General features: G+C 41.5%; 1 protein-coding gene across 1 annotated transcript in view; it reads left to right on the forward strand.

Moving 5' to 3' along the window:
* Nucleotides 1-23297, forward strand: part of EBF1 (EBF transcription factor 1) — a 501677-nt gene that overhangs the window by 354529 nt on the left and 123851 nt on the right. Inside the window, exon 9 of the mRNA XM_004371251.3 lies at nt 2910-3051. Coding sequence (XP_004371308.2) covers nt 2910-3051 — 142 coding nt within the window. The remainder of the gene's footprint in view (nt 1-2909; nt 3052-23297) is intronic.

Genomic DNA, 23297 nt, shown 5'->3' on the forward strand with positions numbered 1-23297 from the left:
TTTTTTTTTTTTTTTTTTAATTTGTAAGTTGCTCTGTGAATTAATTTCAGCGTGTTTTATTTAAATGTATCCTGGTTATTTCCAAATTGGAATGAGAGAAATTATTTTGGGGTAAGGAAATGGATTGCATTATGAGTTTTTAAGGAACACACCAGTTGCCATCAAATTGACTCTGACTTATGATGACCCCATGTGTTTCAGAGAGAGCTGTGCTCCATAGGGTTTTCAGTCCTTGGCCTTTGGAAAGTAGATCACTAGGTCTTTATTCTGAGGCACCTCTGGGTAGACTTGAACCTTTAACCCCTTGGTTAGCAGTTGAATGTGTTAACAGTTTGCACCACCCAGGGACCTCTTGAGGAATGTATTCGTGTTTATTTTCTATAAATTAAAGGAATGGTTTTCTCTAGTATTAAGCTTTCTCTAGTTTTGATCGAGCTTTCAATTAAATGAGTTTACCACACATGTGACTCTGAGATTCTTCTCTTGCCAAAAAAAAAAAAAAAAAAAGTAAAGGTATAGGGTATAGTTCTTTTCCTCTTAACCGTTTTTGACATTTTTGTTCAATGTAGGAATTAGATGACAATGTCTTTAAAAGATACTGAATATTTTAAGCCTTAAGAGCCTGTAGCACTGTGTCTTACAGGTGCATGGTGAATTGTCATTGTTTTTTTTTTTTTAAAGACAGACATCTAGAATAACCACTTTCTGTATTTCCTGACACTGGAAACAGATACCGTTTGGGATTCCTTTTATAGTTTCTTCAGCTAACGTCTCCAGTGACCACTCAATTGTGGTCTCGTAGTAAATCAAAATTTCTTTGAAAGACCCAGCACTGTTATATAATTATAAATGTTCCATGAAGCCATCTCCCTAACTTAAAAGAAAAGCAAGTTTCCGTTTCCTTGAATAATAGGGACTCTGCCACTGCACATAATACACTGTGAAAATAAAAGAGTAGACAATTTTCTTCTTCCCCTCCGGTTTCCCCTCCTCCTCCTTCTTTTAAATTAACCTACAACTGATGAGGCATACAAATCAGCTTCAGGCTGTGTCAGACCTGGTTGGGCAATCATGAATAGAGAGAAAAACCACTTAGTAAACTGTTGCTTCCAACTTTCCCCTCCTCTCAGGAATGACTTGTTCTAGCTGGAATTTTGGGTTTCACAATGACTAAGGAGAATATCTCGAGTCCCTGAACGGACTCTCAGTCATTTACTTTGCATTTTAATAAATTAGATTTAGAAAAGAAAATCAACTTCATGCGTAATACCATGAGCAATGAATGCTTCCACAGGCTGCAGTGAGTCGCTATCTTTGAGACATGGGGAATGGAATTCACCACATTTTGTGCCAGGATGCTTTTAGGTCAAAGTGGGGAGACAGTGGCACTTTTAAGTGTGGGTGGGTGTCTGTGGGTGTCTGACCATTCACAGGCATAGGCCAAAGCCTAAAACTTTCCCCTTTGCCCAGCTCAGGTCACGAAACTGCAGCATTTGCACAAGACTCTGAAAGTCGGTGGCCCCTTTGGCCAACTCTGAGAAAAGGCTTCCTTAGAGACTGGGGCCTCAGTGTGTGCCAGTCCTTGTAAAGCGTTTCACCTCTTCAGAGGCTAATGCCTCTCAAAACCAAGAACAATTAAAGCAAGAATCTTTCTAAGCAACTGGGGAATTCAACAAAATAAATCAGAAATCCTCAGCCTTCGCTCTGGAGGCTTGCCTCATTATGAGAGCAGATCTATTAGCCCTCTTGCCATTGTCTTTCATTTCTCAAGTGAGGTGATTCTAATTAAATTAATCTGCATGTCAATCTATCAGTGATCAATCAAAGAGCCCGAGGTCCCCCCTATGCTGCAGGGTGCTTGCGGCTGACAGGGGCTGATAATGGAGAAAGAAATAAACTGTCGAGCAAAGTTAATTAGTCAACATAATAGGTGGATTAAACGGGAGCTGGCTGATTGCTGTTTCCCGTGTCAAAGCATGAGGTGGGAGCTGAAGCTGCAATTACAGACAATTATTATATTTGGTTGTAAGAGGTTGCATGAATAAACATATCTCTGTGGGTTTCAGTTTTAATCCCCTTCCCGCATTTAATATAAGGAGAAGTGTAGGTCATTTCTTCTCATTGTTTTAGCCAAAGTTCTCTCAGACAACACCTTTGCCTGGGTCCCTTCTGGCAAACTGAGTTCAGAGTCAGTTTATGAGATGGCCAGGGTATCTGAATTGTGGCTTGGGCCAGTGCCACCATTTTTTGTTGACTTGCAAACACAAATGAAAGACACTTAATTAGCAGGGTTTTTTGTTTTTGTTTTTTTTAAAGGGGAATGGTGGGGGTCGTGATAGTGGTGAGGGGGGCTTTGGTTTGATTAATCAAAGCTAACGTGGAAGTAAAAAAAGTACAAGAAACCCCAAAAAGACGCCCAAGAGAGAAAGCTGCATCCCTGCTCTCACTGAAACCTCTCTTTTTATTTCTCTATCCTCTTAATCCTGACACAGTGGGGGGTGGGGGTGGGGATATTTTAAAGATTCAAAAGATTTTTATGTGCATGATCAACCACGATATCTGCTTCAGTGTCTAAACTCAAGGGTAATTTAGGTGAAACACAACCACCCTTGTGTAAAAAAGTATGCTAATAAAGATCCTCTTGTTAAAATTATGGTTAACAGTGTACCTTCTGCTGTATAACCATAAACTGTGCAATTTTACTTAAAACTACATCAAAAGCATTCCATGCCAAAGACCCACTCATCAATAGCTTCTCTTGTTAGACTTGTACAGCATAAGCACCAGTTATTATGTGAAATAGCTATGCAATTTTCTTCAGCTCCCAGCTGTTATTTATTTAACTTGAGTTTATTACCCTCCATGCTTTTATATTAAAATGTTCATTCATTTCTCTCTTATGTCTTCAGGTCGTGGTGTCTACAACAGTCAACGTGGATGGCCATGTCCTGGCAGTCTCTGATAACATGTTTGTCCATAATAACTCCAAGCATGGGCGGAGGGCTCGGAGGCTTGACCCCTCGGAAGGTACGCCCTCTTATCTGGAACATGGTAGGCGAATCATTTTCATTGGTTGGCATTGCTACTTTAACTGTGAATTTATTTGGTTTCTTTCTTCCAACTCTACCACGTTTTCTACCGTTTCAAATTTCAAATATCGTTTTGAACAGTATTGATTCTCTCAGGTTTTTACTCTTCAAAATAGGATGCCTAGTATTTAGAGACAGGAAGAATGTTTTGAAGGCCACCCTTTCTTATTGCCTAGCTATTTACCCTGGAAATGGCTGACATATCTTTCCTTCAGGTTGAGAGAGAGAGTGAGACTGGGGCCACTTCTTTATGTTAAAGCTCTCACTTGACTCAAAAATAAAGGGCAAATCAGGGTAACCAAAATTGTGATGCATTTTAAGTATTTATAATGACTATTAAAGTTTAATAATGAGCTCTATCTTCTTTATAATCCTGTTGGTGTATCTCTGTGACTGTATGTTTAACCTCACTTGGAGATAAAGTCCAAAGTCTAGATTAGAAGTGCTTTCTGAATATGAAGCCCAGATCTAATGTCCTTCCTGTGCTCTTTATAGACCCTTTTCCTCATCACCACATGATAGAGCCTGCTTTCTGTAGATAGAGTTTGGTGGGGAGAAATAACATTAGTCTTGAGACTCCTGGCTAATCAGTGGTGCCTTTGGGGGGACCAGAGGAAACCAGATAAAATTTTGAATCAAGGAAAGTGAATGCCGCTCAGAGGAGCCATGGCCTGGATTGAGTGCATGTCAGAATTTTTCTGTGCTCCATGAGTATGTAACGTATCCATCCGTGTCCGTCCATCTATCCATCCATCTATCCATCCATCCATCCATCTATCCATCCAGGAAACAGTGACTAAGATTCTGCTGGATACCAATCACCGTACTAGGCTTCTCCAATCTCCGCCAATAAAACTCTTAACCCATTTCTCCCACTGCACTTTCCAGTTCGCTACATTGGCAGGATTATTTTAAAAACACTACCACACAAATTACCGCCCGATTGCCTGATTTTCCCATGGGCCATGAGCTGTCCATGATATAATTCGTAAGGCAGAATTCTCCCTTCTCTCCCTGCATCCCAATTTAATAAACACACCACTGTCATCATTTTTAGCCTAATTTTTTTTTCTCTCTGCTTAAGGAATACACAAACTGCACTTTTTATTAATTAGCCAAATGTAACACTCTTAGAAGGGATTCTTCACCACATCCAGTTTTACAGTCTTTTGAAAGTAAACCATCATCTTTCGAAGGCTGCTTCTTTATGGTTTCATGAGTGCTGAGATGGATGAATATTACTTTTTGCAGGAGGCCATTTGAAACACCTGCTCATGATTACATTCCTAGTTCCATTTCTGTATTTAAAATTATTCTGATCCCCACTTTACAGTAATGTTGCCTTTCTAATCCCTTGGAGTCACTTAAGGCATTGTATGACTGGAAGTGTTTAGGAGAAACGAGGAAGAAAAATATAGTTAAATAGGCAGTGGGCAATATTTGAAGAGCACTGGCTTAAAAAACGGAAGTTCTGTTTTTGCCTGTGGCTGATTAGTTACAGTGGTGACTGTCCTATTGGGCAGACTTGACTGTCAGTTTGAAATCTGCCATTCAAGTATTCACAGTTGCATGGCGCTCCAAGTACAAACCACACCCAGCTCTTATTTCTGCTCTTGGGAAGTCTGCAAGAGAACATCTGACGTCATGCAAACCATCCTTCCATCAAAAAAAAAAAAAAAAAAAAAAAGGCAAAAAACCCTGAAACCTAAAAAACCAAACCAAAACAGAACAACCTGTTAGGAAGGATGTCTCCAAGGGATGGAGGTCAATACCGTTACTTCGCAGTGTGAGGTGGGGGAAAGACTTTGAAATAGGTGCCAGGAAACCTAAATTCACTCTTAGTTCCACCTCTGGACTCTTTGTGTGGCCTTGGACAAGTCACCCCTCCTTTTCGGATCCTTAGTTTCCTTCTTGGTAAAACGAAGCAGAAGATTGGTTTTAAAAAAACAAAACAAAACAAAACTGAAAACAACCAAACCCACTACCATCAAGTAGGTGATAATCTGGGCTTTGGGTGGGGGACAGGTAATGTAAATAAGGGAAGTGGGCTGGGTGGAGCCGGGGGGCTGGGCAAATACATGCTCCGCTGCCCCTCAGCCCAACCAGTTGTTGCCAAGGGGGCAAGGAGAGCCTAGTGGGGCTGGGTGTTCCAGTTTGGCAACCATTAAAAGTCTCCTCATTCTTATTTGTTGGTAATTAATTACAAAATTTTTAAATACTGAAGGGAAGGGGGCAAAAAAAAAAAAAAAAGTCACACAGAAAAGAATGCAATCATAGGCTAACAACAGTTTGAGGCCTCTGGATTAAAACGTCTCTAATCTTATAGCTCAAATATTCTCATGCCTATGAGAACATATTAATATTTCAGTTGGGATATCATATTATTCTAAATTTTAAAGACAACATTTTATTTCTCTACTTAGTTTACCAGCACACAAAATGCCCGTGTAACATGTTATTGAATAAAGTATAGTTCACCTTCCTTGAGGAGGCTTGGTGGTGCAGGTTAAGAGCTTGGCTGCTAACCCAAAGGTCAGCAGTTCAAATCCAGCAACTACTCCTTGGAAACTCTATGGGGCAATTCTGTTCTGTCCTATAGGGCGTTATGAGTCGGAATCAACTCAATGGCAACTGGTTCATCCTCCTTGGGGACATGCATGTTCTACCTCCTCCAGATAGGGGGCCTTGCTTTCTCCAAAGTCTTATATCGCTTCTCTCCAGCAGAATGAAAGGGGAGACACATTCTGGTCCTTAGTGATGACAATAACATAGAAATCTGCTTCTCTGCAGAATGAATCAACCAACCACACATAACCACCCACTCATTTAGACACTTCAAGCTGATACATAAATATCTACTCAGCAAAGGGTAACTTTTGAGCTCTTTCATTGGTGATGTGTGGGAGTGGACTGAGATATTAATTTATGTTGATTTGGGGGTAGGTAATACTTTATGTTGCCATTGAAAAATCCCATCCTATTTGAAAACACTCTGTTTAAGACTTAAAGAACTTCCCCTTACTGTCTCTCCATTCCCCCATCTCCATCTCAAAGAGCTACTGCATATTGACATTAAAAAAAAAAAATTCACATTTTGAAACCTATGGAAGTCTTCATTTTTTCCCCATTCTGGGCTTTTTACTGTCTCATTTATAGGTAGCCTGAATTATTTTGAGCTATTCTGCACATCTCTATTTATATCCTGCTTGTCAGACAGATGGAGGAAAGTTCCCTTTTGTGGCTCATCTTTCTGCATATAGGTAGAAACAGAGATCATGGTTTACATTCGGGCACCATCTCCCCTGTGTGACCCACGAACTCACAGACCTCTGTGCTCAAATAAATGTCCCTGTATTTCAAGTGTGACAGTTGACGAAAGCAAATTTATTTTATAGAATCTTGTGTGGTCCAGAGAGGGCAAATCTCAGCGTGTTCCAGCTTATGGTAATTTCTGCCCTCCCTCATGTTTTTCTTTGTAAATACTGAGATTCTCTTTGGTTGGATATTTATGGGAGAGTTTAGGCTAGTGAGGTTGCTTCTTAAAGCAGATGTACAGTGGGAGAAAGGAGCCCCAGTGGCACAGTGGTTAAGCGCCTGGCTGCTAACCGAATGATTGGTGGTTCAAACCCACCAGTGGCTCCTCGGGAGAAAAATGTGGCAGTCCGCTCCTCTAAGATTACAGCCTTGGAAATCCTAGGGGGCAGTTCTACCTTGTCTCATAGGGTCGCTGTGAATCGAAGTCGACTTGATGGCAGTGGGTTTTTGGTTTGGACAGTGGGGGAGAGAGGCAGTCTCACCTCAGAATGGAACAGCCCTAGGGCTCCAGTCTTTGAAGAAACCTAGATTTGAGGCTGTTGTTGTTAGGTGTCATTGAGTCATTGACTTGATGTGACAGAGCAGAACCGCCCATAGGGTTTTCTAGGCTGTAATCTTTACAGGAGCGCGTCGCCAGGTATTTTCTCCAGGGGAGTCACTAGGTGGGTTTAGCGGCTTAAGCACTTAACCATTGCACCACCAGTGCTCCTTAAAGGAGCTGAATTGTTGCCACCTACAGTAAGGTAAAGCTCTAGCTGGTGTGCTCCCCTGTCTCCCTGTCCTTTGGGCAAAATCATGGGGACTGTGTTCTGGGCATCATCAAAGAGCTTGGGGAGTGTTCTTACTGTCATTGTTGTTCTCCTGAGTTTCTGGTTGTGTTTACTTGAATGTAAGGCCAGTTGTGGCATCGGTTTCTCTATTTCTTCCCCTTGCGGTAAAATGCAGTGGCCTCACAATGCGGGAGTGCGGAGACCCTGTCAGCTTGCACGCGCTAACACTTTATTATCTAATGATCTAATATGCAACAAGGCAGAGTGCCGGTGCTCATCATTCTGACATAGAATGCCGGGAGAAGTGACTAAATTACTTTATGTACCATTAGCGCTAGCAGCTATGGTGAACTCACCAGCAGCGTTTATGCAAATGCCTGGGAATACACTCTGGTGGCTTTGTCAGGAAGCCGTCTGACAAGCAGTTTAAATGCTCAATTTCTTTTTTTTTTTTTTTAGGGGACATTTTCTTGTTTTGGCGTGCTTGTGTTTTTCTCCCATCCTCCCTTCTGGGTACTCCCCTCTCCCCTTTTCGGAGGGTTAGAGTACTTGCCTCCTCCGTGGTCGCTGGGGAAAGGAGGGGTCTTGAACTCAGCCATTAGTGCGGACCCTTTCTAGGAGTGGAGGTTCAGGCCCCAATCTGGTGTTCTTCAGATTTAGTCATTTAGTTTCTTTTTAATGATGATGAATTTGTAAAACCTTCATCTGTACTTGAAAAACTGATGGTACTATAAACTGAGAGTTTTTAAAATATGAACTTTTTAGTGTTTATGAGTTCTGACCTGAGGTTCTACTTACTTTCCTAGCTCAAATATAGATGCTTTTAAAATGCCTCCTTTTTAAAAAAAAAAAATTTAATGGAAAATGATTGAAATTTAACTTTTTGAGCATCAGAAATGAATGAATCAATTTCCCTTGAAAGTCTTATGAAGATTGAGACACGAAGTATAACTGTGCCAGGGTCCCCAAACAAAACAAAACCAATCAAAACCCAAAAGTAGCATTTGGTCAAACTAACCATATTCTGGAGAATACACAGTGGAGGTGACATCCGGGGGCCCATCTCTGTGCTGTAATTACAGCTTCAGAGGGAGAGAATCAGGTTTACACCACCACCACCCCCAGTTCCTTCTGACCTTTCAGTAGTCGTGCCCCTCTCCAGCTGTCCCTGACAATATGGTGTTATTCTTGCTCTTTCACATTTGACCTTCTTTAATCCTTTTGCTTCAGACAGAAGCGGTTTTTGCTTCTGTTGGTTACCCCTGGATATACGACCACCTTGACTCCCTAGGCCCAGCTGCGTTGAAATTTATTGTTCGATGGACATGTGGAGAAAGATGATTCAAGCCTGGGGAGACTACTCCAAATGGAGAGATAGTGGGGAGCTTCAAAGAGAAATGAGAGGCCCTTCTCTTCTCCCCCGTGTGTGATAAGGCCCACCCTACGAATTGACTGGCAAATGCCGGTGCATCTACTAGGAGGGTCAGGCTGTCTGGCTGGGGACCTGGGCTCCAGTCCTGACTCTGCCTTGAACTAGTTGTGTGATTCTGCGCAAGTCACTTTGCTTCTCTAGGCCTCAGCCTCTGTATGTATTAAATGAGAGGTGGGGTGGGTCACCTGTAAGTCTTCTTTTAGCCATGCAATATTCTGTGATGCTCTGAACTGGAGCCATTGGCACATGCCTCAGTCAACACCTCCCTCAGGAAGTGCCTTTTGAGAAACAGGGCTTCAGGGGAACGGAGAAATTCACTGACTGCTTTCGGATCTCTTGCCAAGGAATAAGGTATCAATGAGGTGGGCTTTAAATCATTAATTCATTCTCATTCATTCATATTGAGCATCTACGACATGCCATATACTAAATGAGGTACAGAAGCACAAGGCGGCCACGTTTCCTGTCTTCATGGAATTTATGATCTAAATAGAGAAAAAAGATAGTAAACAAAATTTGCCATTAAGTAATTAAAGTTGTGCAAAAAAAGGGGACTAGAAGGGGATGGTGAGTAGTGAGGCACCAGGGATGCCCTCTCTGAAGAAATCCCATTTATACCGTAACCTAAAAGATGAATACGTTTTCACCAGGCAAAGGGGACAGAACAAAGTTTCTAGGCAGAAGGAACAGCATTTGCAAAGGCTGTTTTGCTTAGGTGAGTTCAAGGAACAAAAAGGAGACAGGAATGGATTTCGTTGTTCCCAGCCGAAGGGAGAGTGAGAGGAGATGAGACTGGGGTGGTTGCCAAGGACGAGATCACGCAGGCCCATGTGGGCTGGTTAGGCTGTGGTCTCTGGGGCAATTGTGAAAGTAGTATGGTCCAAGCAGGGCTTTGACGAACTCAAGGTTCAATTACATGGGCTCCTAGTGTCTCATGAAAGCCCAGGGCAAGGTAACTCTGAGTTATTTATAACTCTGCCCTTGCCTGCTAGACTTCAGAAGCTTACCAGGGAATTGGCTGTGGCTTGGAGCTGTCCACCTGATTACTCTCCATTCTGTCAATAGCTAGAGTGTTCAATATAGGAAGAAAGTCAAACATTTTGAGAGTTCTTTTTCCAGATAGCTTTTGCTTATTGATCTGCTTTTTTCATTAGGAGCTTAGAAAGAGTTTACCTGTTGGCTTCTCTTTGAACTAGTGGAGACCCCTGCCTTTTTGAGACCATGAGAATGGAGGGCCACTGCTATATTTGACTTGTCAACCCCAACAAAACTAAAACTGAATGAGTGAAAATAAACTGAAAACCACAGTGGGAAACACTCCCAAGTGTATGTTTCCCCTCCCACCATTAGCAATGAATGAGTCACAGCTCATGCTGAACAAAGAGTCAGGAAAGTATGGGGGTCATCTGGTTTACCCCTCTCATTTTACACAGAAGGAAAAACTAAGGCCTCGAAATGGTATGTAATCTGGCCACCTTGACAGAGTTGCTGTTAGTTACCATCAAGTTAGCTCTGACTCATGGCATCCTTATGTATAACAGAACGAAATGTTGCATGGTCCTGTGCCGTATTTTGAGTGCCTTCCTACTTGGGAAACTCATCTTCCAGCACTGTATCGGGCAATATTCTGTTGTGATTCATAAGGTTTTCATTAGCTCATTTTTGGAAATAGATCCCCAGGCCTTTCTTCCTAGTCTGTGTCTGGAAGCTCTGCTGACGCCTGTCCACCATGGGTGACCCTGCTGGTATTTGAAATACCAGCGGCATAGCTTCCAGCATCAGAGCAGCATGTAAGCCACCACAGTATCACAAACTGACAGATGGGTGGTAGTCACATAGCGAGTTTATGTCAAAATCCATTTAGTGTTCTTTGCACTCACTCATGGTGTACTGGCCGTCAGGGGTGAACTTCACTCTTGCACAGCTTCGTGGTCCCTGGGTAACACAGAATGTCAGAGGACTTGGGGTCTCCCCTGACGCCTTCTTGGCATCCATGCCTTTACAATTCAGGCTGGCCTAGGCTTGCCTCTGGTCTCATTTTTCTCCCATTCTGGGACTCCGAGACTCAGGAGAAGAATGTCTGTAACATCACTCCAATTTCCTGACAGAAACGTACATCCTAGACACAAGGGCAGAGGATGAATGACACAGAGCTTCACACTTAGGTGACAGCCCTTAATGTGGCTGGTTTCCGTGCAAAATTCCAGCCAGGCCCGCAAGGCAGGAGTGTGTTGGTGAAGGGTCCAGGTTAAGTAGAAAAATATTGGCGTCATCTTTTGTTACTGAGGGTGGCATATTACATCTTATCAATTGATTTTCCTACCGAAAAAAGGAAGACAGATGCAAGAACAGAACATTAGGGTTGAGAATATCCAGATGTGTCATAACATAAAGCATTGTGGTCCCAGATTTTCAAGAGGCACATCAGGCTTTTTCTTTGAGCAGTTGGGAAGACGCCTTTTGTCTTCTCTTGAAACATTAAAAATACGGCAAGCAGTCAAGATAACAAACAAGGATGTAAGTAACGACTGATTTTCAACGTATCTCCTGAGTAATTCATAAAGCAGATAACACCAGAAATCCTAACACTAGGGGCTTGGTAGCCAGTAAGATCTCAGCTTCAGACAGATTAAAGAGTTCAGGAGCAACGGGTAACTGCTAACTAAGCAGATGATCTTTGTTATCCTTATTTGAACATGCCACAACCAACAGCATTGCTAACAAAGGAGAAAATAGTGCTCAGACTTAACTGCCATGCTTGATGGTTACCGGACCAGGCAATAGTATTTTATTATTATTACTACTATAGGGTTGCTATGAGTCGGAATCGACTCGACAGCAATGGGTTTGGTTTTTTTTTTGGTTACCACTATACTCTTGCTATTGCTGCTGCTGCTGTTGTTATTTTTGGGCTATTTTCAGCTAACATTTATAGAGCATTTGCTATATACCAGCAGTGAGGTGAGCATTTTACACATATCATCTCATTAAAATCCTCCAGCAAGTTTGACATGATATAACAATTATTATCCTCATTTTAAAGACAAGAAAACTGAGGTTTAGAGAAGGTGAGTAGCTCACCCCAAGCTGCAGAAAAATTGGAATTGTACCAGGGTCTTGATAGCTCTGTGTAGTACTAGTACTAAGGATCATTATTTAGTAACCAGTGTGTTTCTGTTTATCTTGATGGAAAATTTGGCAACAATTATCAGTGATGTTTGCTTACACTACATGATTAATGCAATATCACTGTACTGTACATGTGAAAAACATTGAATTGGCAAATGTTGTGTTATACATATTTTTACAACAATAAAAAAAGAAAAATGAAAATAAACACCCACTGAGCCCTTTCTATGCCAGTAATATACCTCTATAGACACCCCATTGCAAAGATGTAGAAACTGAGGCTAAAAAGAGAGAAAGTAACTTGCCCAGAGTTGCAGTAGTAGATCCAGGATTCAAACCCAGAAAGCCTGATTCTAGAGTCTGTACTCTTAACTACTGCTCTTACACATTATGCAGAAATTCTTTCCATCTCCTATCTCATTGTTCTTATTTGTCTCAAGACAAGTAAAACAATTGTGCTGGTATCTTAGACAGACGTTTCAAAAGTTAGCTCAGAGCGTATCTTAAAAAAAAAAAAAAAAGAAAGAAAGAAGAAAAAAGACGTATTGTGTATGTTTACCTTATAGGTCACTTTCTTTCAATAAGCTGTTTTCCTCATGACAAAACACATTCTGCTAATCAAAGAAAATGCTGTTTTTTTTTGATGATTGGTATATTTTCTGTGGGACTGGCAAGATAAGAAGGAGACTGGTAATATTTTATTTATTTGCAAGGATATTCTAATTCATCTCCCCCGAAATCATTTGCTGACCATATGGACGCTCTGGCATATATACAAAATAGGGAAAAAGGAGATCATGAGAAAAGAGTCAAGCGCCTGTTCGGATACTAACAGTACCCTTGTTAGGATACTGAAGGGTTAAACCTCCTGCTAGAAATAACACGGGAAACTGATATGGATTTAAGGAGGCTATGTTCTTATATGAGTTCCTTGACAAACCTGTGAACTATGGGGAACTTCCACTATTTGGTGTTTTGTCTGACTTAAATCAGTGAGTGAGTCACACCTGTGATTTTAATAAGCCCGTGTATGTGTGTGTGTGTGTGTGTGTGTGCGCGCGTGTGTGTGCGTGCAGACGTGCACTTGATGCTTATATTTTGGACAGCAATGGCAGAGGTTTTTTTAAACCTACTTTTCAGTTTTATATTTGGTTACAAAAGCTTCAAAATTCCAATTGTGCTTGTTTGCATAATTGGTTGCTCCGAACCAGGGGCCTCTCTGTACACACTCAGCGTAGGAGATACCCTCACTTGAGAATTTCTCAGTCCAAAAAGCAGAGGATTCAAGTGATGTGAAAAAGCAAATAGAAGCATTTATGTCTGTTAATAAATTCTCCTTAAGATGATATTTTAGAAATAGTGACCAGGTCTTGCATTTTTTGTTTGTTTGAATGTTTTCAAAGTTATACAAGCAGAAATTTTTTTTTAAAAAAAAAAGCACTACCTTGCTATGTGACCTCACATGCATACTTTAATGTCTCTCAGCCTGTTTCCTCATCAGTTAAGTGGGGGCTTGGTAGAGCCCTTCAAGCTCTGATCGTTTGTTGTTTGAATGCACCTGGTTCAGTGAAAGGTTCTCCCATCTTCCAAGGAGCTACCCACACACAACCTTGGTGAGTGGCCACCACAATGCCCTAGGTGATGGTCATTCCACAGGACAGACTTAAGGCCAACTTTCCGCCATCTTGGGCAGCTCTGCAGGAGGTTGACAGTGGGTCCAGGAGGCCTGGAAGGGTGAAAGGTGTGGTGTACACAGCCAATTGTGTCTCAGTTAACTCTCAGCAGACATTCTTCTCCCTGAATTCCTTCAGCTGAGAGGGTGTAGTGTATAACTCACTCAACTGGGAGGAGTTAGCTTTTCCACCCGTGCTTTCCATGCAGTATGTGAGATGATTTTGAGTGATGGGGAAAAACACTGAAACATTTCTTAAAATATTTATATGCTTATCTTAATGCATAAGCAAAAAATAAAGCTAGCATACCTAAGTCATGATCTCACAGCTATTATTGCCTAGGGCAAGGCTAAATTTAAAGAAAAAGTAAGTCGATCTAAACAAAAATAACAAGCAAGTAATATTAAGTGAATAATAGTGTAAGTGGTCCCAGGACAGGGCAACATCATGACTGGAGTTTGGGAAACACTGCTTTAGAGGACTTCAGGGCTGGGAGAAGTAATAATTCTTTCAAATCATCAGGAAACAGTGTAGGACCCTAGGAAGCATATACATGTTTTTTAAAGAGTCAAACATTGCTTTTCAAATGAACATCTTTTTGGCTTAGTTTACCATTAGAATAACATTAGTGTCCTAATAAGATTTTAAAAATCAAAACTTCTCCCAAGCTGTTTACTCTGTTTTTATTTTTAAACAAGTAAGATCTGCCTGTCAGAGAGTAGAAATTAGTTTGGAAGGGAGGATTTGAGTAAAGGAAGAGAATCAGCCAGGGTCCACCGAGGCAGCACATTATGATAATATATACGGAACCAGCTGGACACTGAGCAAAGCTGACATTGTGTTGTCAGGGGCAGGATTGCCCATCAATTTCCCAGATAGGATTTGAGTTCAAATGACAGAAAGAAGAGCAACTGTGTTGAAACTGATGCATGGGGGAGGGGCAGGGTGGGCAGGAACCAGCCAGGCCTAAAGACAGGAAGTCCTGGTACCTCCGGAAGGGGGTGGCCCTGTTTTCTCATCTGGCCGCTACCCTTCCTTCTAACCTTAACATCTGTCAGCAAGCTCCACCTGGGCCCTTGCATGATTAGAGCCCAGTTGCAGGGGGAGTGTACTGGTGCTAATTTTAACCCCCAGGAGAATGAAGTGCTGCTTGCTGAAATGGGGGCCAGATCAGCCTGGGATGCCAGATTCCACTTACTACTGCTTGTGAAGCCCAGTGTGGATGTAGTGGAGATTGTTAACAATGGCTCGAAGCAGTTCTCAATGTTTATACAACTGTTTAGTTCCTTAGTATCTTAATAAAGCTGATGATTTCTCATTAGTTCTTTTGCTTATTCCATCATTCATTTATTTTGCACATACTGATTGTCTACTGTATTAGACAATTGGGATACAGAGGTGAACAAGGCAAGGACACTTGTTGACATAATGAAGTTTATAGTTACGTGTGTGCATATTTATGTGCCGAAATTGAGGAACTGATTGTCCAATAATTATTTAAATTGCAATTACGGTAAGTGTATAAAGCAGATATACAGACCACTAAGGAACCCTGGTGGCGCAAGGGTTAAGTGCTCGACTGCTAACCGAAAGGTTGGTGGTTCAAATTCACCCAGTGGCTCCATGGGAGAAAGACTTGGCAATCTGCTCCTGTAAAGATTACAGCGTAGAAAACCCTAAGTGGCAGTTCTACTCTGTCACACTGGGTTGCTGTGAGTCGAAAATAGCCTCAACAGCACACCACCACCACCACCACGACACGAGAACTTAAAATAAAGGGACTTAGCCAAGTCTGAAGAATCAGGGAGACTTCCAAAAATTTAAAACAAGAATGAGGAGGATTTAGTGGACAAAGAGGAAGGAGCGTTTTAGGCAGAGGGGAAAGAATGTTCAAAGGCCCCAAGTGGGAACATTGGAAACCAGGAGGAGGGCTAATAGGGAAGATGGGTTGGGTCTGAGATCTAATTCTGAGAAAATAATTTTAGAAATTGAGCATGGATTGGTTTCACTGTGACTTGGAGATATAGGCCCCTTGTGTTTTCTCAATCAAAGTTAGCAGAGTTTATTATCCAGTCAAATGCTAGTTTTCAAACCAATGTTTCTGGTGATGATGATTTTGGTGATAATGATAACAGCCACAGAGCACTGACTACACATCAGGTTCAGTGCTAAGCACTTTGTATCATCTCTTTTAATGTTCTTAGCAGCCATAGGAGGGCAGCACTATTATTATGTCCATTTAACATGAGAGGGAAACTGAGGTCATCCTTCTAGGATATGGTTGTGGACCTCCAAGTAGCTGACACAAGGCGGTCCTAACCACTGTTCTTTCCCACTCTTTAGCCAGTGCCAACCCCCTAACATTGGGCTTCAGAGGTGGAGAGAAATTCTCCTGCTATTTAAGCCCATAATATAATACCTGCTTCAATTGAAGCGAATTGACGACGTTACTCAAAGACAAATTGAAAAGCCAGATCTGTGCCAAATCCCAAGGGTAAGTTAGTTGGCATGTGCAGTGATATATGGGAAGGCGCTTTTCTGGGTTAAGATAAAAAATCCTGGTATCACGTCACATTATCAAGCAGCCCATCTCAATCTCCCTGTGCCAGCCCTGCAACTTGAAATACCCAGCAGACAGAAATGAAACTTTATAGAAATTAGGTGATCATCATCCTTATCAGATGAACATGATGCTATCAGCATGATTTTAGCATCCTCAGGAAAAAAAAAGTGATCTACCTGGAGAGGAGAAAGAGAAACTCTGAGGCATGGATTGTAAGACGGTTGCTTTGCTGCCAGCCTGCGATGGGCAGGCTGGCTGGGAGGTGACCTAGTAATTATAATCCTGCTTAAACGTATGTTGCTGGTCAGTCATAACAGAGGCACTGACATGGGAAACCAGACAGTAACCAAAGAAGGGGAAGAAAAGTGAAACACAAAAGTAACACTCTCCAGCCCACGGGGCACAAAAATAGATCTGAATGGAACTGGTTAGCAGGAAAGTGGAACCCAAGTCCTTCTGTATTTTTATCCCAATCTGTGAAATTAATCAATATTTTATATGTGAACATATGCCCCTGTGTTGCTGACTGATTTAATTGACAGTTGCAGCCAGCAGGGCACCAGTTGTTCAAACCCACATTCTTCACCAGCGATTCTAGGGAGAAATGTAACCGAGGAAACCAGGGAAACGGACACAGATGGTGTCAGGTTTGGGGCTTCTTTTGAGCTCTTTGGTTTCTTTCATCCACCTTGGTGCAAAATAATAAAAATTTTAAGATACAAACATATGTAAAATACAAATAGATAGCATTATACTTTGGCTGTTACATAGAAGAATGATGAAAATTAATTGAGAACTTGCTTCTTTATCTACTTCTCTTTTGAGCAGAGGTGGGGAAGCCAACAGGTACAGAGCACCTACTATGTGCCAAGCCTGAGACAGATGCTGTCAGGTGCATTATCTGTGGAAAAGTGGACAATGGGGGTGCATCCCAGAAGTCCCAATGTATTTTATCATTTCTTGATACCAATCCCAAACCAAATTTGTTGCCATTGAGTTGATTCTGACTCATGGCGACCCCACGGGTTAGAGTAGAACTGCTCCATAGGGTTTTCATGGCTATAATCTTTACGGAAAGGCCCCTAGGTAACGTAAATGATTTTCATTCGCTGCTAACCTGAAGGCTGATGGTTTGAACCTACCCAGTGGCTCTGCAGAAGGAGGGCCTGGTGATCTGCTTCTGTAAAGATTACAGACAAGAAAACCCTATGGAGCAGTTCTACTCTGTAACTCATGAGTCACCATGAGTCAGAACAAACTCAATGGCAACTAATAGCAACAACAATCTTTATGGAAGCAGATCGTGAGGCCTTTCTTTTGTGGCACCGCTGGGTGGGTTCAAACCATCAACCTTTTGGTTAGTAGTTGCGTGTAAACCCTGATAGAGGAGGAAAATATTTCTTTCATGAATTAGAGCAGTCTTTCTGTGCTAGAAGGAGTCCCTGGGTTGTACAAACAGTTGATGTGCTTGGCTGCTAACTGAAAATTGGGAAGTTCCAGTCCACACAAAAGCGCCTTGCAAGAAAGACTCAGGGATCTACTTCCAAGAATTCAGCCGTTGAAAACCCTGTACAGCAGTTTTAACTATGACACACATGGGGTCGCTATGAGTTGGAGTCTCCTTGATGGCAACTGGATTTGGTTTTCTTTGCTAGAATCTATTGGCTGAATCATCCAACCAGCTGTGTTCTTCCAGTAAGTAATTACCATGTGCAACAAAGCTACGAAGTCTGACCTCAGATTCCTCTACTTTTCAAATTTGGCAGAATCCTAGAAGCTTTTCTTGATTTCGTTAGCTAAAGGCCTATGGATTTCAATCCTTGTTGTTCAAATGAAAAAAGAAAAAAGAAGCTGTTGGGGGAAAATATTAAGACGCCATTTTAGGATAATGTATTTGAGCCCTGGTGGCACAGTGATTAAGCGCCTGGCTGCTAACTGAAAAGTTGGCAGTTCAAACCCACCAGTCACTCCACAGAAGAAAGACGTTCCAGCCTTGGAAACCCTATGGGGCAGTTCTACTCTGTCCTAAAGGGTTGCTATGAGTCGAAGTTGACTCCACAGCAACAGGCTTGTTTTGGTTTGGTTTATTTGTTAATTAGTAAGCTGTTATTTTCTTTGTATGTGCAAAATTCTATAATGAACACGGTTGAGATGGCTAGTGTCCAGATTGAAATGAAAGTTAATGGTAACTTCCCTACACTTTAAAAATGTTAGTTCTCAAGAGTTTCCTGTCACTTACATTCAAACTCTGTATGTGTGTAGCAGCTCAACTTATAACAATAGGAAAGCTTCTAAGCCTGGAAGTCTGAGAGTATTTTTCAATGTTCCTGTGTTTAAACTGGCACCTGTGGTATTATATTAGGATGCTTTTTCCTGAACTTGGAAGTAGAAGAAGGTACAAAGAGATTTTACTATATTTCATACATGAGCCTGAGTCTTAGGGGGAAAATAACTTTACTTGGAAATAGAGTAGTAATATTCTGTAAAGTTAATAAATATCCACCCTCTATCTTGGGAATAAGGCATTGCACAAGTCATATTTTACGGGACTTTGGCTGTATATACATGATTGAAGTGAATATCTTAGCCAAACTGAGCAGAAATTTCAGATAAATACCGAAAATTAAAAGGTAGTTTGGGTGTTTTAAATATTTGAGTTATATCAATCAAAGTGGACTCTCGAAGTCTCAAGTTCAAGACTTGGATTGTTGCTTTTGTGAGACTCAGTTACCTCATTTGTGAAGTGGAATGAAGAATGACATCTGCTTGTCTACTTCTCAGGGTTGGGTTTAAGAATTATCCAGATAATATATAAGAAAACCCTTTGAAAACTTAACAATGCTAGTTAATGGTCAGGTGCTGGTTAAGTGCAGATCGCTATCCATCCACTTTATGAATGAACGAATGAGAATCCCTGCTTGCAAAGGGTGTGGTGGGTTTATTTGCATACAGATACATGCCCAGCTATACACATTAAAAAACAAACAAACAAACAAAAATTGCCATTGAGTCGATTGACCCTATAGGACAGAGTAGAACTGCCTCATAGGGTTTTCAAGGAGTGCCTGGTGGATTCGAATTGCTGACCTTTTGGTTAGCAGTCGAACTCTTAACCACTATACACATATCAAAGCCAAAAACCAAACCCATTGCTTTTGAGTCAATTCCAACTCATAGTGACCCCATGTGTTTCAGAGCAGAACTGTTCCATAGGGTTTTCAATGACTATAATCTTACAGAAGTAGATTGCCAAGCTTCCCTTCCATGGCACCTCTGAATGGATTCGAATTGCCAACCTTTTGCTTAGTAATCAAGCACAAACAAACTGTTTGCATCAGGCACATCCATATATCAAGATAAGAGTTTAAGGCAAAGTGCAGTGAATGCCAAATGAATGGAAAATACGTGAAGGAGCATTCTGAAGGGTTAGTGTTTTGTAGACTGGGGTAGAAAGAAACGGCTTCACTCAGAAGACTCAATGGCCAAGACTTTGGCCAAGTACTGTTTGGCTGGATGGAAGTGAATGGTGTGAAAAAAATGGGAATGTGCAAAGCATGTTTGCAAACAGTGGATTCGGAGAGACTGTCATCATCATCTTCGTTTTCTTCTTCCTTGTCTTCCTCCTCCTCCTCCTCTAGTTTCTCCTCCTCCCACTCATCCTCCTCCTCATCGTCTTATTTATTTATCACATATTACAGAGCTCACTACTGAGCCTTTTACAGAGATTGTCTTACTAAAACCTCACAACCACCTCACAAGGTGGGTTCTCTTGTTAATATTACTATCTCAAATTAAAGTGGTGGAAATTGAAGCTTAAGAAAAGTTAAGGAATTTGCCCAAGCTAGTAAGTGGTGAGGCTGAACTATGAGCCCAGGCACCCTGAATCCAGAGCCAGTGCTCTTAAATACTGCAGTTTTGCCTCCAGACTGAGGAGAGGCAGGGATGAAGCTGGAAAGGGAGAGTCGGTCGGATTACTGAAAGTTTCAAAAGCCAGGCTCCTGAGGTGGACTTGATCCTGAAGGCTGAGGGGAAACTACAGAAAACTTTTCAGCAGTAATGTTTTGAAAGCTGGTCTCGGAGGAAGATTAACTGGGTTTTTGTATGTAGACTGGACTTTGCACGTAATCAGACATTAGAAATGAATCACAAAAACAGGCAAATGTGAGCATTTGCTCTTCACAGTCCAGTTAGAACAGCCCTGACTCCAAAGAGTAATTTCTGAGGAAGTTGAGTCAGTATAACACGGTGTTTAAACGGAAGTGGAGTCCCCATGCTTCTCTACACCTCTTGTGTGGATAAGTTCGATGATACTCATTCTGGCGCTTGTGACGTCACAGATCATCACCACGGAAACATCTGTGCTATAACAAACACTGGATTACAGCATCAGTGAATGTGTCAGGGAGGAGAGGAAACTGGCTCAAAATGATAACGCTCTCAATAATAAAAGTTCACTCAAATAATGTTAGCAATCACAGCCTGGGTCGTGGAGAGAAATGTAAACAACACTATTCTGAAAAGCACAAAGCAGGAGTTGTGCATTACTAAAGGTTGGGCTAGGTTGATTTTGAGATGCTGCTCACATTCAAAACACAGTTTCCTTAAAAAGTCACTATCTATGCCATCTTGTATGATGACAATAGAAAATCTTCTGCATAGCAGAGGGAGGGCAGCTGAGGACTCTCATGATGTTCTGGGAACAGCCTTAAAAATCAGAAACGGAATCAAAGTGGTTGTGGTTTGTTGGTTGTTTGATGAGTGACTGGCAGTATTAGTCGTGTGGCTGCAGAAATAAATAACCAAAAGATGATTCTTGGCCCTTCCAGGATTTATGTACATTGTACACTGTGGATTATGGGCTGAACCCAATTCCCAGCCATATATAGGTTTGATTTGCATGGTGCTTTAAGAAATTATCTAAATTTGTTGCTGACAGTATAAAATAAAGCGATTTTATATGAAAATCTGGATTTGCAAGTTCCCTTTATAATCAGAAGAGCTGGCAGTGTGGGGCCCGCATTCTCAAATGGCAACAATTAGGTGTAACTGAGCAGTGGCTTCCGTTTTGGAAGGGCATATACTCTCCAGTAAGCCACAGACCCCACCACTCCCATTGTGTTACGCCCAGTCCATTTTATTCACTTACCTTCCTGCCTGCTCTGTGGGTTTTTGATTCTGTGATCCCTTTTGGAGGGATTAGAGATTGAACGTGCCTAGTACAGCGGCTGGTCCGCGGAGAGCCCGCTATAAATGGTAGCTCTAATTAGTCTTTATCAAATATAGGCTTAGTTATTTAAACTTGGTCCTTAGATCAACACTGCCCAGTAGAACTTCCTGTGATGATGGACATGTTCTATCTGTGCACTGTCCAATATGATAGCCACTAGCCACATGTGACCATCGAGCACTCGAAATGTGGCTAGTATGACTGAGAAAATGATTTTTACTTTATTGTAATTAATTACAATTTAAAACAGCTACATGTGTCTAGAGCAGATTTAAGTAATGAGATTGAATTCCAGTAAGGTGTTCTCATTTAGGATAACATGTGAGAACAGGCACTAGAGCTGTGTGTGTGAGCATGTCCATCTCACAAGAGATTACCTGTAGCGGGCTTCATCTTTTAGGGTCACCTGCTTCCAGAAAGAGAACCACCTCTTGTTATCTGACTAGAATTCTCGTCCATTTAAAGAGCAAAAGACATATGTTTTGCAAGATATTTATATGCATACTTTTACCAATAAGCCTAACTCATCTTAAGCTTGATGAGAAATTTCGCTGCTCTCTGTTCACTGACTGTCCAGTTAAGGGTACTGCTTAAACATAGTAGCTGTACCTCTCTGTTGAAAAGCCTAACTTATTTGATGAGCTGCTTGGCCTATTATCCATGACAGTTTAGAGCAGAAAGCGAGTGTTACTGAGGGGACTGGGAGAGCGGAGGGAGCCCTGCTAGACTGCTAAAGCAACAACAACAATAAAGCAGTTACTCTTGAGTTGATTTTCTGACTCATGATGACTCGTATGTGTTAGAGTAGAACTGTGCTGCCTAGGATTTTCAAGCTGATTTTTCAGAAGTAGATCGCCAGGCCTTTCTTCCAAGGCACCTCCGGGTGGTCTCTAGCCGCCAACCATTTCGTTAGTAGACAAGTGCATTAATTGTTTACACCACTTAGGGACTCTTGCTAGTGCTAGAGGGGTTCTATGTTCCATGGGCTGAGGTTCCACGGCTACTACCTCTTGTGATTTCCATGCTAAGCACATACTGAGCACTTCCAGTGATCATGTTACCATAAACTGGCCTCAAAGTAGGATTTTTAAAAATCCCTCTCTGATGCAACTTATAATTCATTTGCATGCTGTTTGCCTGGGAAGTTCTGGGCGATCAGTAAACCAGAAAAAAACAAACCAGTTGCCAGGGAGTTGATTCCTACTCATGTTGACCCCATTCGTTACAGAGTAGAACTGTGCTTCTGAGGGTTTTCAAGGCTGTGACCTTTTGGAAGCAGATCTCCAAGCCTTTCTTCTGAGGTGTCTCTGGATGAGTTTGAACCACCAACCTTTGGTTACTAGTAGAACACTTAACTGTTTGAGTCACCCAGGAACTCTCATTTTCCTTGGTCACACGGTTGGAAACCCCAGAACCATCTACCAGGCTTCAGCCTATTGCCAACTCATAGGCCTCTGTCCTATAACTAACTTTTGTTCCTAAGCCAGGTTTTCCAGCTTATAAATATATAACTTCATTTCTTATAGGAATACAAGCACAGGGAGGCAAAACAAACGTCAGCCTGTTTCATTCAGGATAAACTCTGAATTAAGACCTCGCTCCCTCCCCCCCAAAAAGTAGCCTTAAAAATATAGAAAACCTAAGGAAAATGATGGAAAAGGCTGATATAACTAATTTTATCAAATGATGGCTAATGCCAATCGCCTTGTAATGTAAAGGAAGAACAAAACACAGATTTGACTCTTCTGCTTGAATCCTTTATTCCATTAGATTCTTATGGCCAAACTCTGCTGAAAGGATGCCATGTCTTATTTTCTTCACTTTGTGTGCAAACATCAGTGTAAACCCCTATGATGAGAGTGAATTGAACGAGTCCTATAATTCAATAGGAAGAGCAAGACAAAACCCTCTAACAAAAAAGAGACCCTACATACTTTTAAATTTCTTTTTAGCAAAATTTTTAGGGAAAATGTTTTCTAGAAAAAGGCCCAGCTGATATAAACTGAGACTAATGAATGGAACGTTCAATTATCTGCATGCATCTATATTTTAAATGCTGAATTTAGTCCTGCTCCCAGACACAAGGAGGCTAAAAATTC

The sequence above is a fragment of the Trichechus manatus genome, unplaced genomic scaffold, assembly GCF_000243295.1.
Source record: "Trichechus manatus latirostris isolate Lorelei unplaced genomic scaffold, TriManLat1.0 scaffold00011, whole genome shotgun sequence".
Classification (NCBI taxonomy): Eukaryota; Metazoa; Chordata; class Mammalia; order Sirenia; family Trichechidae; genus Trichechus; species Trichechus manatus.